The sequence below is a fragment of the Nomascus leucogenys genome, unplaced genomic scaffold (genome assembly GCF_006542625.1).
Source record: "Nomascus leucogenys isolate Asia unplaced genomic scaffold, Asia_NLE_v1 000914F_71817_qpd_obj, whole genome shotgun sequence".
NCBI classification, from domain to species: Eukaryota; Metazoa; Chordata; class Mammalia; order Primates; family Hylobatidae; genus Nomascus; species Nomascus leucogenys.
Genome location: NW_022097334.1, coordinates 20,019 through 38,358, shown reverse-complemented (window position 1 = coordinate 38,358; position 18,340 = coordinate 20,019). Strand labels below are relative to the sequence as shown.

The following is an 18,340-nucleotide window of genomic DNA, read 5'->3' as shown; positions in this document are numbered from 1 at the left end:
GCTAACGAACTGTTCTTTTGTTTAGTTAAAGATATTTTTGCATTTGTTTACAAATTCTTATTCTTCCCTTCACAAAAAAAGAAGCATTTTAAAGATAATGTGTAAAATGTTAAGAGTCTCTTACATATCAACCCTTCACAGTGTGATAGAGTAGCTTAACCCCATCCCTAAGAGTATAGTTTCAGATCAGCCACAAACCTATGCGGAGTGTGGGATAGAGAATATATTTCAAACACATTCAAAGGCACACACACACACACACACATACACACACACACACACACACACGCAGTATTACCTAAGGCAGAGGTGCAGATAAAAATCTTGGATAGACAACTCAAAATTATTAGTACTAAAATAATCCTAATAATTTTCCTTCCAAACTCACCACCGACAATCAGATCTCTTAAGGGTTGGTGCCTTAGGTTTTCGAGCCTTGTGTAACTTTTGGCTTTCTTTTTTGGTCGTGTGCTATTTATCTCGTAGAAAGAAACCTCTTCTTCATCCTATGCCAGTGCCATATTGTAGGGGCTTGTTGACATCTTCCTGGTATGTAGCAATCCAGGTGACTGGCCTCTGGCTTCTTAGGAGCAAGGCCATCACATGCTTTTGTTCTTTGTCTGCTTGTTTCCTTGTAAGGACCCCACATACAATGGGTGCTTAACAAATATTTGATCAACTGAACTCATTTTCCACCTCCATTCTCTCCACTTCAATCTCTCCCTTTTACTTCTTCCAGATTAGTTTTCCTACAGCAAAATGGGAATTGTTCAAAAATTGCCCTTCATCTTTATAACTTGAAGGATTCGTTAACCCTAAGCAGTCCTTTGAAATTTACTACCACAGACTAGATTAAAATGTCTGGGTTCACCAAGAATAGGCATGTGTGCCATCATATTTTCTGCTAAAAACTTTGTAAAGTGTTTTTAGCAAACAATGTAAAGCATAGAATTTGACGATCTCTGACAATGTAAAAGGATCATCCGCATTCTCACATGTTCATGGCTACTTTCCCACTCCTTCCCCAACCTTGAAATCCTGAATTCAAAAGAAAATATGAGAAGATAGTTTGCCTCATATAAGGCAACATGTTGCTTGATCTTTCTTGCCTATACAAATTCAAGAGCTCCAGAAAATTTTCTGATCTACTTAGGATGCCTGATCATCTTCTTGGGTAAAAGCAGTAAGTCCTACACATAATCACCAAAACCATGTCTGTTCAAGGGGTCTTATACCTGTGATTCATGATTGCATGCTAAATGCAGAATGGTATGCTCTGTTGCAGGGTCATATCTGGTCATTGTGTTTAAGTTCTAATTTAGAAGACTAGTTGCTGAGAAGGAAGAGGGAATGATAATGTTAGGAATTGGAATGCAACTTAAGGGGAAAAGTCAAGTACAAGGGACCAACAGTACTGCGGGGCAATACATTGAAGATTTCTTAGATTACTGTAATATCTTCAAGGAGATCCCCATGAATCCCTCCTGGCTGACCCCACCAAAGCTTTGGCATAACCTTTATGCCAAATGTCTTAGGCTAACTTTTCCTAAAGAAAATAGAGGAGTTATGGAGACCAATATTTAGTAGAATAATGCCTGATTATTTTGCTTTTGAGGTCTAGTAACTGCTAGTAAACTTGCCTAAGTAATTCACGTTTAGAGGTAGAGTAAAGAGGGTTTCAAGCACTTGAAACACCACTGACTTCATTTCATGTGAGAGTTGCTATGGAGAGCTAATGAACCATGAGGCTGCAGGTCTCTCAGCCAACAGGTCTTCTAGATTTCCTTTGTGACTCCTGCTTTGAGTATTATAGCACCATAAGGTGTCAGATACTCTACTCTTACCAAGTCTTACACAAAGTTTATCTTGTTATTTGGTGGAGCTTGGCTCATAAAAAAAAAAGAGAATGATAAAGAGGAGGACAGCAATCCTCACGGCTGAGGAAAGAAGAAAGCTTGGCTTTATTTCCAGTAGGCAGAGAAAACTTCCATCTGTGGCTCTCTAGCACCAGTGGAATGTCTCTCTTTGGATAATAAGTGTCCTTCCATACCTCATTAGGCATATTCACAAACAGAGATATACTATGCACACAAAATCACCTTCATGGGATGACTGAGAGTCCATGTTTTATTGGACACTAAGTTCATTAGAATGATGTGGGTGCACAGTTTTGACCAGAAAACCTTGTTAAATGGGAACATAAACTACCAATATTTTGGCAAAAAATTAAGGTTTATGAACAACCATTTATATTAAGTTGCAATTAATTAGGCCATGCTGAGAAACCATTTAGTTTAGTTAATGATTAGAACATTTTGTTAGTGAACACTTCCCAGACTTTACTAGCCCTATTAATCCCTGCTTTGCCCCTGGTCTGAACACCCACAGTGCCTTGTTTATGGTACAGTGCCTACTGCCTTGTACGTTAGATTAGTGAATGTATATTTGCCTCCTCTACTACTGCAGGAGCTTCTTGTTTGCCGGGACAGGGCTATATTCCTCAGAGCTGAGGAGGAGTTGAATCATGTGGTCATTTTTTTCTCAAATCCTCTTCATCAAGTGAAGCAAAAGAGTACAGTGAAAGGTCACTGCATATGGAAGCAGGAGGTCTGGATTTCAGTTCTAAATCTCTAGATCTGTTACTAACTGGAGGTATGGATAGAGTCAGGAAAATTTTCTTCCTTAAGTCTTGATAGCACCTATGTAGGTCCAGATCCATTGGATCTAGATAAGGGGATTCTCAATAATTACTGTGCATAAAATCAACTGAAAGAGTTAGTTTGCAATGCAGATTATTAGCCCCATTCTATGAAATTCTTACTGTTTTATAAATTGATAATTTTTATTAGACTATGTAAATTTCCTTACTTGCACCAGCATACAAAAATATTGAATAATATTAGCAGCAGAATCTTTCAACAAAATAACTATGTATAGCTATTAAACCACTTGGTTTCACTGCTTTCTATTTTCTTTTATTTATCACCATTGTCTTCATTATTATCATCATCACACATTATTGAACACCCATCATGGACCATATGGCATAAACATTGTTTCTGCTCATAAGGAGTATGCATTCTCTACATGTTTGTAAAATTAATGCCTGAATAAGTTTGCTTAAACAAGGCAGAAGTTGATTTCTTTTTCACTTAAAATTAACCTGTAGTTATACCATTCAGGGCTAGTACAGATACTTTCTAGTATCATTAGGGATGCAGGTCTCTTCCAGCTCTCTGCTCTGCTATATTTTAGAAAAGGCCCTAGTTTGGCTGCTAAATTCCCACCTATTATTTCTGAATTCTAGACATCAGGGAGAAAACAGGCATGAGAGAAGGGCAAAGGAACATCTACCCTTCCTTTTTAAATTTTTTAACCAACCCCCCTTAAAAACACTTTGTTGAGACATGATTGCATTCAAAAAGCTGTACCTATTTAATGTGTATATCTCAGTGAGCTTGAGAATAAGGATACATTGTGAAAGCATCACTACCATCAAGATTATAAACATATTCATCACCTCCCAAAGTTCTCCCTCTCATTCTAATTATTATTTTTATTGGTAAGAATAATTAACATAAATTCGCCCTATTATATTTTAAGTATGCAATACAATATTCATAGCTATAAGCACTATGCTATAAATTAGACCTCCTGAACTTATTTATGTGGCATATCTAAAACTTTGTACTATAATCACACCTACACATTTACCTGCACCACAGCTCCTGGCCAGTCTACCCTCTGCTTCTGAGTTTGTTTTTTTGAGATTTTAAATACAAGTGAAATCATACAGTATTTGTCATTCTGTGTTTGGTTTATTTCACATGACTTCATGCCCTTCAGATTCATCAATGTTGTCACAAATAACAGGGTTTCATTATTATATAATACTGAATAATATTCCATTGTGCATATATATATAAAAAACATTAATTCATCCGTCCATGAATGAATGACAACCTGTATGTCTTCTTCATAGAACTTGACTATTGTGAACACTGCTGAAAGGAACATAGGAGCGCAGATATCTCTTTCACATACTGATTTCAATGACTTCATATATATATATTTTTATATATATGGATATATATTATATATAATATAAGTGGAATTGCTGGAACAAAATGGTATTTTTATTGTTAATTTTTTGAGAAACCTCCATACTATTTTCCAAGGTGGCCATACTAATTCACATTCCCACCACCAGTATACAAAGGTTCCCTTTTCTCCACATCCTTACCAACACTTGTTATCATCCATCTTTTGGATCATAGCTATTCTAACAGGTGTGAGGTGATATTTCTTGGTAGTTTTCATTTGCATTCCCATGATGACTAGAGAGGGAAAGAATTGTTTATATATATGTTGTCCATTTGTAGCTCCTTTTTTGAGAAATGACTGCTCATATATATTTGTTCATTTTTTACGTTTTTAATGTTTATTTTAGACACAGAGGATACATGTGCAGGTTTGTTACATGGATGTATTGTGTGCTGATGGGGTTTAGAGTATGAATGATCTCATCACACACGTAGTGAACATAATACCCAATAGGTAGTTTTTCAGGCCTTGCACCAACCCTCCCTCCTCCCTCTGAGAATCTCCAGTGTCTGCTGTTTCCATATGAGTGAGAGGTAAACAGTGTATAATCCAATGTTTAGCTCTCACTTATACATGAGAATATGTAGTATTTGATTTTCTGTTCCTGCGTACCACACCAGACTGGGCTAATTTTTGTATTTTTAGTAAAGATGGGGTAGCTTCAGCATGTTGGCCAGGCTGGTCTCGAATTCCTGAGCTCATGCGATCCACCCACCTCACAAAGTGCTGGCATAACAGGCATGAGCCCCTGCACCTGGCTTTTCTGAACTTTTTTAGCTTATGTTAGATTTGTCTGTTCTAGAATTTTGTATACATTTATGTATGTTATAGGACACTTTCTAGCTTAGCTTTCCCCACTCGGGGTTAGAAAGATTATATTGATCCATGATCATGATGTTGATTAATAGAGTTTATTATTCCCCTTTATTGCTAAATACTACTCTATAATATGCATATAATTTATCAATTTCCTCTCAATAGATATTTGAGTTGTTCCCAGGCTTCAGCTATTGTTAATAGAACTCAAGGACACATTTTTAAAAGAAAAAATTTCAACCCAAAATGTCCTTTCCTTTTGGCTCTCCAATATTGTGTCAGAGTTATATTTTTGTTGTCTTGAAAATCCAATTACATTGAACAGGATGTGTCTCTAGAATCAAGGTTCAGTGTATGTGTGGTCTGGCTGTGTCCTGGAATGTAGCCCTTATTAGTTTTATTAAGCATTTTCCTATATAAATTGAAATCAAGTAGAAGACTCATTTTTCCACAGTAGGAGAAATAGAACAGTTTAGGACTTTGGAGAGATAGCAACTTGCTGCTTGCCTGTGCAACCCACCTCAAAAGATACAACTCCTGCAACTTTTGATTTCTGGTGACTTGTCCAAACAATTAGATATGAATTGACCTTATTCCCTTACATTACTACAAGTCGATCTTCTGCACCTGGCCAAATACAGTATAAAATTGATGAGCATATGTTTCTTTTGGTTTCATACTTTCTATTTAAAGCTATTCTTTTTGGCTGGGCACTATGGCTCATGCCTGTAATCCCAGCTGATTGGAAGGCCAAGATAGGTGGATCACTTGAGGCCAGGGATTTGAGACCTGTCTGGCCAACATGATGAAAGCTGTCTTTCCAAAAAATACAAAAATTTTTTGGGCATGGTGGCATGTGCATGTAATCCCAGCTACTCAGGAGGCTGAGGCAGGAGAATCACTTGAACCCAGGAGGCAGAAGTTGCGGTGAGCCAAGATCCCACCTCTGCATTCCATCCTGGGTGATAGAATTAAGCTCCATCTCAAAAAAATAAAAAGCTAATCTATACCTTTCTTTTGGTGCATTATTAGAACATAGAAGGCAATAAGGCAAAACTATTGTGGGTATATTAGTGTGTATCTGTAGCTAGTGCCTAGCCCATCACTTGTGTTGAAAATTAAGAAACCTTCTTAATATCACTTTTCTGCACTCTAGTTCTGAATTTAAAGAAAGAAAAAGGTAGGTTAGCAAATATAGGTATCAGTTATTTCTATTGACAGATCATTTGGAGAACATGTTTTTGGGTGTGGGAGAAAAAAATGTCACTAACTCTCCACCCCAGAAATAATTTTGCTGATACAAAAATCAGCCAGACATGGTGACACATGCCTATAATCCCAGCTACTTAGGAGAAGGAGTTTGAGGATAAGGATACATTGTGAAAAAGGTGGGAAAATCACCTGAACCCAGGAGGCAGAGATTGCAGTGAACCAAGAGTGCCCCACTGCATGCCAGCCTAGGCAACAGAGAAAGACTCTGTCTGAAAGAAAAAAAAAGTTGTTGCTATACAGCACATAATTTTATTGTCATCTCATTTAAAATTGAATAGTGCATTTGGGTTGAATTCTTATGCCTGCAGAGACATTTGCTTCTGGCTTAAAATCACTGGTTCTAGGAGGAAACTCCAGCAGAAGGCATTGTAAGGATTTCATAGTGTCTAAGGTCATCTTGATAATTCCTCAAATAATTCCTGGCAATTATGTTAGGTCTTGAACTTCACTTACTTCTTACGTGTTTAATAAAAATAAGTTCAAAACGTTGCCATGGCTGTTGAATTCCCACAGGCTTGTCTTCCCTTTAAAATTCATCACATGGTTTGTACTCTTGTGCAGATATAATACGTAAGTTTGGAGGTGGATGCTTTGAGCCATTAAGTTTAAAAGTACTGCTACATGGGCCAAGTGTGGTGGCTCACACCTGTAATCCCAACCCTTTGGGAGGCCAAGGCAGGCAGATCATGAGATCAGGAAACTGAGACCATCCTAGCCAACATGATGAATCCCCATCTGTACTAAAAATACAAAAATTAGTTGAGTGTGGCAGTGTGTGCCTGTAGTCCCAGCTACTCGGGAGGCCAAGGCAGGAGGATTGCTTGAACCCGGGAGGCAGAGGTAGCAGTGAGCCGAGATTGCGCCATTGCAGCACAGCCTGGTTACAGATTGAGACTCGGTCTCCAAAAACAAACAAACAAAAAGTACTGCTACACAGACATCCATTGTCCCAGCATCTCTGCCATAATAGCTGAGGAATTATCGAGAATGTCTGTTAATTTCTTTAACTCCAAATTTGTGTAATGTCCCTTGATCTCCTGTCATACCATAAATTGTATTATTCATAAAATGGACACTTTATCTATACTTATTTCTTCTCAGTATGCTACATCCTTTTAGAATTTAAACATACAGTGTCCCCCAACCTGAAATTTGAATTTTTGAAAAACCAGAAAAATGTTTTCAGACACCTTTTATTTCCAGCTGTTTTTATGTCCTCTCCTGAATCCAAGTTGAGGGTAAAGTCCATTCATCAGCATTTCTCCTCAACTCACAACAACCTCATCCCACTCCAATATGATGTTTGTCACCACGAATTGATGCACATAATTCTTGCTGGCAGTGGTAATATCCTAATAAAAAAAAATCATGAGATGGCATCAGACTTTACCTTATTTTCTAGCTCAGCACAATTTGATTCCTGTCTGATAAGGAAACCCTGTCTTCCCTAGAAACTTTTCATTTTGGTCACAGGTTTAGTTCCCAGGGAACTGGATATAGACGAAGTTTAGTGTGCAGGATGTTTATTAGGAAGTGATGTCAGGATCCACATCTGTGGAAAGGATTGGATGGAAGCCTTATGTGCAAAGGGACAAGTCTAATGGCAATGCAGCCTGACATTGTCTGCTGGCCACACAGACAGAGCTGTAGAGCTAAGAAGGACTCCCCTATTTGTCCCAACTGAATCATGTGGCAAAGCCTATGCACCCCTTGCCTCCATTAATAATTGTGTGCTTGCCACTTGTGGAGGATGAGACTTTGAAGCAGGTGGTTTTCTGCAGCTGAAGAAAACCTTAAATGTGCTGACAAAGTTTTCCAAAGAGACAGAGAATGGCATCTGCCATGTATGTTGCCCCTTTCCATAGAGGACGCAACAAGGGTATGGCCTCCAATGGCTCTGTATGCAGATATGTGGATGGCAATGTCTGTCCCTCCTGTGACCTAAGAAGAACAGATGGCAGACATGCAGCCAGGCAGTTAGAGGTGACACAGTGTTAGGAGATAAACATCTGTCAGAAGCAGTGCTTCTTTGAATCAGGTGTGACACGAGCCTTGCTTCCCTTGCATGGACCCCTTCCCAATTATCCTGCTGTCCTACCTCATGAAGGTGGGTTGGGGCTGGCTGTGGGGCAGTCCGCGTACCAGGTACAATTTGCCTGCAGTATTTCCACATGAGTTCCAAGGTAGCCCATGTGGTCATCCATGAACTTTGTGTTTTCCTTATGCTGCTTGTCCTTTGCCTTTGAGGAACACGATTAATTTAACTCTGAGTCCAAACAACTCATGTGTCCCTATGTCTGTACATTGTCCTTCACTTAGGGGAATCTCTAATCTCTAATGCCTTTGTTTTATTTTTACTATTAATATTATAATAATTAACATTGTTATTATTATCTTCATTGTTGATATTCAGTTGTTTTTATTAATAGAGTTAATATGAATTATTATATTGTTGCTACTTACACCAAGATGAAGATAATTTATTAGTTCAGGGAGAATCTGCATTCTGAAGGCAAAGAGAAGTTGCAGCTACAGATGGGCAGAGGCATGCCCTCTCAATTCCTGATGGACCTCCTAGTGCCTCCTGGACCTAAGGGGCCTCCCGAAATGTTCCAAGATGCCACCAAGGCAGGAACCAGCTTGTGCATGCCTGAGAGCATCCAGGATGAAGTGAGGCTATGCAAAAATGCAAGAGTTTCCACAAAATCCCAAAAAACCTTACAGGTGAACTGCATGCCACAGAAAGAGGAGTGCTCTTTGACACAACAAAATCACCAAAATTATTTCGAAGTCAATAAGGAAACACACGAATCACTCTTGCTGCCATTAAGTGGAAGAACAGGAGACTGTGAATGGCGTCCCAGGCCTAACTGAGACTCCACAGATATTTCTATGTGGCTTCAGACACGAGAAATCTCTGTGATTTTCAGAAAGACAGGGACAGCTCATGCCAGCCCATCCCTCTGCAGAATGTGTCCCAACAGATCAGTGGCATGGAACCATCATGGACAGCACAAAGGCTCAAGGGCCCCTTCCCAGGCCAGCCTATGATCCTAGATAAGTTCTCAGTCCCCATGGGGGCCCAGGAAAGGTTAGTGATGACCATGAAAGAAGGGACAAGCTGAAACCAACCCTAAGCAATCTGCCGGATTCCAACTTCAGCAGGAAGCCAAGGACCACCTCATACCACACTTGTGCCATCTGAAAATCCCAGGATGCTACCCGACTCCACAGAAAGTTCCAAAGAGAAGTGGCTGGGAATTTTGCATTCTAGAATGCATTTTACAGTGCTTATGGACAGGTGATGAGAAATTTCACATTGTTGTATCTAACTCTCACATTTTTCATGAAGTGATTTTTTAAAATGTGGTAATAAACACAAAATATAGTACGAATATATGCATTATATGTCAAAGTATGCTTTACTTGCATCAAGTAGACTCACCTTGAGATACAATCGTGGAAAACCTCCATCTTCAGAATATCTATTTTTCACATTGAAAATCTCCAAACAAAAATAAATAACATCACAAGTTTTCAACTACAACAAGCAGACAGAAACTAAATACATAAATTCTACCACGTGAATTGGACTGCACTGGGAAACACAGATGAAGGAAGCCAAGACCGCTTTGTCCTTCAGCGCCTGGCTCTCTTTTCAGCTCCTCTTGCGACTCCAGGCATTATGCCTGAAAAGTCTCCCGGATGCTTGTGAGGCTCTAATTCCCTCGGTCCCATTGCCATTTCTCTGGATTTGCGAAGATCCAGCGGACCTTCTTTGGAACTCCCATGTCGGTGAACTGTGGTGCCACGTCCCCTAATTCTGTCCTTGGTCATCTGCACCTGCATGGGTTAGGCTCCAGGTTCCTTGGACGGGAAGAGACAGGCAGGAGTCGGAATGCTGAACCCGCACACTGGGGCATTTTCTCATGTAGCCCAAGTGACCCCATGGTCTGGTTGAGCTCTGGAACCAGTCGCGTCCCCCTCGACACTGCACCCGACTCCCAGTTTCTCAATCTTGTTGGCCCCCCGGCGACCTCCGGTTCGATGAATTGCACCTGCTGAAACTCGAGTCCCCTATGACTTGAGCTTCATTAATTATTCGTGATTCAGGTTGGAACCCCAGCTTACGACCCCCTGTAGGCCGTTCTCTGAGCTTTCCGGTCACATCGTTCCCTTTCACGCTCTTTGGTTCATCGTGGTCCTGCTCGTTCTTCTGTCAGAGGAGGGGAGAGTTGATCTTATTGATTCTGGATACCGATACTTTCTAGGCGATCTGGATAATCAAGATGACGACCCTCAACAGCGGCGGAAAGCGAGCAGCCATTTGCTGTGCCGTAGGGAATCCCGCTCAGTTCCGAGGGCTCCTAGATGTGGAATTCTGCTCAGAGTTGTTCCCAGGTCAGAGAATGGAGATAGCCTGTGCATGATGGGACAGCCCTGCCTAGATCATTCAGTGAGTCTCTAGCTCAGCTACTCTTAGGATCGGGGGGAGAACCACGGAAAGGCCCGGTGTCAGACATCCGGAAAGAAGACGGGATGAATGTCTTACCTCTGAAGTACATCCCGAATCTGGGAGTTAACTTCAGCTTTGCTGGGGTCTATTTGGCGAATAAAAGTGTGCCTGGTGCATACGCACATCCGGAAGCCACTTCATGGGGGCCATCGCAATTGGAACCACGCACCTGGCGTCGGCGTTTGAGACAAATTGGGACCCGTGGTGCAAGCAACCCTCCCGACGTGTTAGCGTGCGTGAGATTCAGTTGGCGGCATTTTACTAGGTGCGTGTTGGTAGAGTGGGGCTGAGGTTTTCTTGCTCCTGTGGATGTAGAAGAAGTCAAAAGTCCTGCCCAGCCCTGCGGTCCCCTCAGTCAACTCTGTTTCAGAGACATAAGGATTTGGATTGCTAACAAGTCAAGAAAGTTTCAAGCCCTTGGAAAATCAGTTAAACACAAACACGGGGTGAGAGTCCAAAGACAATATGTCATCTTTTTGAGAATTTTATTCACGTCAAACACATTAAACACACATATTTACAAAGGCGTGCCAGAGCCCAGTTTTCGAGGCTGAGGAAAGACCCCGAGAGCTCGTAGCACAGAACACTTCACAGCGTCCCAAACACTGCTGTCGGGGCGGGGCACAGCGGAAGGGGTGCACCTCTCAGGGCTCCCGAACTTTTCCCTTATTCAGTCTTCTAGAGAGCAAATACACAGTCATTCCCCAGTTTCCTATTGACGTCCCAGCGGAAGTCTGACTCCTGCGCGTCGCCCAGTTTCTCAGGCAACCAATCACTGGCACGGAAGCTTTTCCCGGCGCGTTTCCGCAGAGCCATGCCAACTACAATGTCCCTCACCAGAATTCAATGAGGCAGAGTCCCTGCATCGGCTCCCTTCCTGGCCTGGGCTCCCACATCCGCAGAAGCGCCACAGCCGGGGAGCTTCGGAGTCACCGCAGAGTCTGCTCGCTGCTCCGCGCTCCTCAGACCCACAGTCCCCTCCAAGTCACGGGAGCTGGAGGCCAAGGAGCCGCTGCCACCTGCAGTCTCACTCCAGGTCAGAATCGCTGTCCTCTGAGGAGGAGGAAACCTGAAGGTCCTCATAGAGGACACTCGGTGGGACACGAACACCGGGACCCTGGGACTTCTCTGAGTCGTGAGGGCTCTGAGCGAGGAAGGCTCCCGGCTTCTCAGGAGAGTGAAATGAGGGAGCTGTCAGGAGGCTGGAGCTCCACCATCCATTGTCCAGTCTCCGGAAGAGCACTCTGAGAGGCTGGGTCCCGTCATGGCTGGCCGCTGGGTGACGGGACATGGTGCAGGCCTGGGCAGTAGGCAGGCAAGGTCTGCTGTGCGGAGGCTGCCGGTGGATGCTGGGCACCTGGGCGGGTGTCCTCCTGCCCATCTGGGGCGGCGTACTCGGTCCAAGTTCGGTTGCGGCCGGCGGAGGTTGGAGAGTGTCCGGGGCCCCCAGCTCACCACCCTGGATGGCGTCTCCGGGGATCTGGAAGGGACCCAGTCTCGGTATCTTGGGGAAGTTCAGGCAAGCCTGAATCGGAGCCTGGGCAGGCCTCTTGGCTCCTGGCCTGAAGCTGAGATTGGAGCCTAGGCCCAAGCTGCGTGTGGCGGCTGGTGGGCAGGGCTGTGCGGTCAGCGCGGGACGTCTCTCTTGTGCCCGGGGGCTGATGGCCTGGAGCAGGCCGCGGGTTTGGGAGGCAGCCTGGGGAACTTCTCGGCAGCCACCCTCCGGGCTGCTGTGTGTCGGCTTCACCACGAGGAGAGGCTCCGGGCCCTGGCGCCTGACTGCAGGCTGAGGGATGTCGGCCGCAGCCCCTGTCTGTCGTTCCTTTGGTCCAAGACCAGAGGCGGAGCTCACACTGGCTTTTCTGAGGGGAGACCGTGAAGCCAAGACGGAGCCCCTGTCAGACATCTCGGTAGCTGAGCCATCAGTGCGGACAGGGTCCACGCGTGGCCTCGTACTGGTTGTGTGGAGCGGCACTGGCCTGCTTGCAACCTGAAAGAAAGGAAACCACACACGTTACAAGTTCCTCAGCCTGGAGCCGACACGAAAATCAGCCACGTCCAAAGACAAGGGGCACGCGCCATGAAATTCTCAATACAGAATCGACAGGCGGTCCTTGGAAATAGGGACAGACCCTCCACCTGAGTGCTGACCAGGACAAGACACATGAAAGATGCGCTCTCGAGCTACGTGTAGCTGATCCGAGCACACCATTGTTCAAAAGAACAATGTCTTGGGCATTAACTGGATCAGAGTGCCTCCACTCAGCCTTCCTTGAAGTGGAAGGGACTAATGCCCTTCTGAAGGCAGGTTGGTGGCTCAAGGGTTCTCAGGAGGTGTTCTCTGAAAACCTGCGTGTTCCTGGGTTTAGCCTTATCCATGTTTGGGGCCTCTGAGGGACGAATTTCCTCACGCCGCTAGGAACATGTTGTGGGCAAGCTTGCCGTAACTGGACAGACAGAAAGCAACGGGAAATAAGGCATCCTCAGATGCCTTCACCTGGAATCAAACTGACCTGGAAGGACGGTGGAGTCCCTGACCCCAAGAGGGCAAGAAAGAGGGGTTCCCCGATTTCCTCCCGCAGACGGGAAGCTGAAAGGAAATCAACCAGTGTGACCGAGAGGAGAAAAAGACCAGGGGCCCGGGGTGACACTCACCCTCAGATCATCACAAGATTCCGTGGATCCTCTTCGATTTGACAGCGGCTTCTCTGGAGGTTTCCCGGAAAATATCCGGAGGAGAGCCTTCCTCTGCGGGTCTTGCTGCCTGCAGAACAGAAAAAGGTCAAACCGTGCCCCCTGGTTTTCCCCAGGAGACAGGGAGAACCCTGTCTGGGGCCCAGGCCCATTCCGTGTTGCCTGACACAGGAATGGACATCTGTTGCCCTTTCTGCCTCTGCACCTTCCCTCACCGGCCAACCTACCCATCCTCCTGGTGGCCCTATAGGCTTCGCAACTAAAGACTGTGATTTGGACTCCATTGCTTTTCCCCCTGTCACGGGGAACCTGCACGAAGCGCCCCCGCCTCTCCCCGTCCCCGAGTCTCCCAGAGCCAGAGGAGCTCCTGGGTGTGGAAGAACGGAGGACAAGGAGCTGCGCTCTATTTCCTGCAGCGTTCCTTCCCCGGCCCGGAGACGGAAAGGCACACGGTGTGCAGGTGCAGAGACACCATGTCCTTAGGAGGCAGTACTCGAAGAGTGGTGAAAACCCCTCCCACTGCTCACCTTGGTCTCTCTTCCTTCTCTCCCTTATCCTTGTTCAAGGGCCCCGGGTTCGCTTCCACCGGGGGCTTCCACGGTTTCCGGTTTTCCTTCCCTTCCTTCTTCCCGAAGGTCTGTGGAACCAGGGCTGCCTTCCAGCACTTCATGGGGCACCTGGTACTTCTGGCCGTGTGGCCAAAGGCCCCGCAGTTTTTGCACTTGAGCTGTGGGTGGAAAGGAAGTGATGTCAGTGAGTGAGCTGAAGCCACAGGCAGCCATCCGGTGTCAACATTGAGAGGGATTATGAATTCAGAGCTGAATAAGGATTCCAAAGAGGGGACCCCGGCATGGGGGCCGTTCAGAGCTGGGAGAGTTCGGATACGATGTTCCCTCCCAAAGCCCACGTGACGGAGGACCTCTAAAAGGATGGACTCGAGGTTCTAAGGGGCACGATCGTGACCCCGATGTCAACGACACAGCCAAAGGTGGCTACACAGGATTCTAAGTAGAAAGGGAGGTTGCCCCCAAGAGCCTCTCAAGGGACCTATGGGGCCGGGGAGGAGGTCCCAGGCCACGCCCACCTCGGATGGGAAAAGCAACCTGGGCGGTGGTGACAGAAACCTTTGGAATCCAACCCAGTCTCTGAGGACCCAGTGACAACCCCTCCCCCAGCCCCCACCCCCACCCCCACCCCCACACCCACCCCACCCCGACACCCAAGAGATCCAGGGCTAGACTTACCCTGGGATCTTCTTCATCGGGCGGGGGAGCCCTTGGCCCAACTGGGGCCCTCCGCTGCTTCTGGACGGTCTGGGCTCTCCCGAGTCTCTTGGCCCCAGTTTTGGGGTCACGACGGGCCAACATCTTCGTCTCCTGGGGTTTCTATGACCGCCTTTTTCGGGGGTTGATTGTTGGGTCACCTGAAACACACACAAACACACACATATCGATGGTGAAGCACACTGGATATTCACACCCACCCACAGGAAGCCCCCAGCTAACTCCTTGCCGCTGTGGTCGTGAGGAGACCTCACCACCGGTCGGTCAAATCTGTGGCTCACAGTGTGCTGCGTACACCCTCAGATATTGTGTGTTCCTCTGCCATGATTACCTAGTCCAAGAGTAAACCTCGCCTGCCACAGGGCCCATGGCCTGGGGATGGGGAGCTGAGCTTTCTGCCCCAAACAAACAACTGATTCTGAAGACTGGACTGAGGTGTATCACGATTCACGCCGGTAGAAGACACGATGATTCTATCTCCCCTGACGGCCAGAAGGATGGAAGCCGCAGGGCATGGCGTGTGTCACCCTTTGGCAGGTCTGTTTGAAATCAGGGATAAGGGAGGCTTCCTGTCACAACTTGAACCGCTACTCTTGCCATTTCTCGTTAGGCAACTTCCAAACACAAACTCATAGAGAGAAGTTATCTTCCTCTCTATCGCACTAGCAGGTGAGGGTCTTTCCTCTTCTATCGTTTTGGCTTTAGCTCCAGCCCCTCTTTATTCATTTTTCTGGTATTTTACACATGCCACACGAACCCGTCTAAACAAACGGTGAACAGGTGCCATAGCGTATCGATTTCTTACACGGCTGAAGGGCAAGCCACCCTTTTTTCCAAACTTCTTTTCCCATTTCCCCACCAATTCAGCATGCTGGATTACATTTCCTTTCGCATTTCCATCTTGGTCTTATGCCACACATGGAGACGGGAATGTTTTCTCGTTTTCTGTTCCAAGAATTACCAGTAACCAGAATACATCCTACCCCATCAGCAAGCCCCAGTGTGATCCATTTCTTTCACTCTCCTTCGTCTCTTCCCCCCATCCCCCGCCCCACCCCTCAGGGACTACGTGAAACACACAGTTGTTCAGTGAAACTAACCTGAAGTTACACGTCAGCTTTCTTTCCTCGGCTGGCGCTCAGATGGGCAGGTGCTGGAGCAGCCCCGCTGGAAGCGATGCAGCATCCAGGAAGACGGAGGAAGGGGCGGAGAGGGACCTCTGCTTTCCAGGCTGCCTTTTATACTGCCTCTGGTCACCGGACGGGGAGCGCACCCTCCCCTAATCCCTTACAGGTACCTTAATTACAATTAACTTAATCCAATTACATGACCCGGAGGCCTCTGTCTGCACAGCCCACTCTAAGATCATGTTCACCTTTGGCCGACATTCTGAAACCTACGAGTACAGCTGCAAGCTTTGAAGGATACTTGTTCCCCGTCAGACGTGTGACACTGCTTCGTGTACCCTTGTCTTGTTTTCCGTCTTGATTGCCTCTTTTTTGTTAGTTTGTGTTAAAAAATGTGGTAAAATAGACGCCTTTTCATTGCGCCGTGTCTACTATATCTCGACGTAGGCCTCAGTGTCATCAAGGAGATTCTCCTGGACGTGCCGTCACGGCCATGATCCATCTTCAGAGCTTCTCTTTCTTCCCCACGGTAAGTCTGTCAGCAGAGAACACTGACCACACCCTCATGTGTTTTCTCCTCCAGGAGGCGCTTGGGAACCGCCGTGAGTTGGACTGCACTGGGAAACACAGGTGGAGAAAGTCAAGACCGCTTTGTCCTTCAGCGCCTGGCTCCCTTTTCAGCTCGTCTTGCGACTCCAGGCATTATGCCTGAAAAGTCTCCCGGACGCCTGTGAGGCTCTAATTCCCTGGGTCCCATGGCCATGTCTCTGGATTTGCGAAGATCCAGCGGGCCTTCTTTGGAACTCCCATGTCGGTGAACTTTGCTGCCACGTCCCCTAATTCTGTCCTCGGTCATCTGCACCGGCACGGGTTAGGCTCCAGGTTCCTTGGACGGGAAGAGACAGGCAGGAGTCGGAATGCTGAACCGGCACACTGGGGCATTTTCTCCTGTAGCCCAAGTGACCCCATGGTCTGGTTGAGCTCTGGAACCAGTCGCGTCCCCCTCGACACTGCACCCGACTCCCAGTTTCTCAATCTTGTTGGCCCCCCGGCGACCTCCGGTTCGATGAATTGCACCTGCTGAAACTCGAGTCCCCTTTGACTTGCGCTTCATTAATTATTCGTGATTCAGGTTGGAACCCCAGCTTATGACCCCCTGTAGGCCGTTCTCTGAGCTCTCCTGTCACATCATTTCCTTTCACGCTCTTTGGTTCATCGTGGTCCTGCTCGTTCTGCTGTCAGAGGAGCAGACAGTTGATCTCATTGATTCTGCATACCAATACTTTCTAGGTGATCTGGATAATCAAGAAGACGACCCTCAACAGCGGCGGAGAGGGAGCAGCCGTTTGGTGTGCTGCAGGGAATCCCGCTCAGTTCCGAGGGCTCCTAGATGTGGAATCCTGCTCAGAGTTGTTCCCAGGTCAGAGAATGGAGATAGCCTGTGCATGATGGGATAGCCTGGCCTAGATCGTTCAGTGAGTCTCTAGCTCAGCTACTCTTAGGATCGGGGGGAGGACCATGGAAAGGCCCGGTGTCAGACTTCCGGAAAGAAGACGGGATGAATGTCTTACCTCTGAAGTACATCCCGAATCTGGGAGTTAACTTCGGCTTTGCTTTCGTCTATTTGGCGAATGAAAGTGTGCCTGGTGCCTACGCACATCCGGAAGCCACTTCATGGGGGCCGTCGCAATTGGAACCACGCACCTGGCGTCGGCGTTTGAGCCAAATGGGGACCCGTGGTGCAAGCAACCCTCCCGACGTGTTAGCGTGCGTGAGATTCAGCGGGCGGCATTTTACTAGGTGCGTGTTGGTAGAGTGGGGCTGAGGTTTGCTTGTTCCTGTGGATGTAGAAGAAGTCAAAGGTCCTGCCCAGCCCTGCGGTCCCCTCAGTCAACTCTGTTTCAATATAAAGGGGAATAAACAGATAATTAGGCCAAACTATATGAGTTTGGATCTCAGTGCTAATCTTTATAAGCTGTATGCACCCTATGTTTTACTTTCCATTCTATAAATGATAATAATAATAGCATTCTTTTGAAGATGAATAAACTTGTTATATTAATTAGAAACTAACTTGTTTTAATAAAGAATCTTAATGATAGAGTGACTGAAGAAAGACAAAACCTTATTTCTCTTTCATGTAAAAGTCCAAAAATAGCTAAGTTGATTAGGTGAAGGTAGAGGGTTCCTTTTCACCAAGTTATGTTGTGATTTGGGCTGAAGTTCAACCCTACCATCCTAAACAGTTGACCATTTTATTTGGTTCCACGGATATTCTAACAGGCAGGGTTAGAAAATATAGAACCCGATTAAGATTACATAGAAGCAGCTCACATCATTCCACTCCTTTTTCATTTTTCCAAATTTGTTCATGTGAACATATAGAAATAGGAAGCTAGGAGCTGATGTGATTAGCTAAGTATTCATGTGTCCAGCTAAACCCAGAGGTTCTGTGACTAAAAGTCTGAAGGTAAAAATGACTGCTTTGGGACAGTTTAACAATCTCTCTGTATAACTGCTTGGGCAGT

General features: G+C 45.9%; 1 protein-coding gene across 1 annotated transcript; it reads right to left on the bottom strand.

The window, feature by feature from the left end:
• Window positions 1-11,735: 11,735 nt before the first annotated feature.
• On the bottom strand, window positions 11,736-14,769 carry LOC100607115 (putative protein FAM90A26). Its single transcript, XM_030808992.1, has 4 exons — window positions 14,647-14,769; window positions 13,930-14,129; window positions 13,364-13,472; window positions 11,736-12,698 (listed from the first exon to the last, which is right to left on the bottom strand). The coding sequence occupies exons 1-4, from the start codon at window positions 14,767-14,769 to the stop codon at window positions 11,736-11,738; spliced, it is 1,395 nt and encodes a 464-aa protein (XP_030664852.1).
• Window positions 14,770-18,340: the final 3,571 nt, after the last annotated feature.

What these genes read in the sequence shown, in the direction of transcription:
- LOC100607115 (XM_030808992.1), bottom strand. Translation starts at nt 14,769, where the DNA reads ATGTTGGCCCGTCGTGACCCCAAAACTGGGGCCAAGAGACTCGGGAGA. An exon ending in GAGAAGGAAGAGAGACCAAG is followed by an intron (nt 13,473 to 13,929) that starts GTGAGCAGTGGG and finishes TCTGTTCTGCAG; the next exon opens with GCAGCAAGACCCGCAGAGGA. An exon ending in AATCTTGTGATGATCTGAGG is followed by an intron (nt 12,699 to 13,363) that starts GTGAGTGTCACC and finishes CCTTTCTTTCAG; the next exon opens with GTTGCAAGCAGGCCAGTGCC.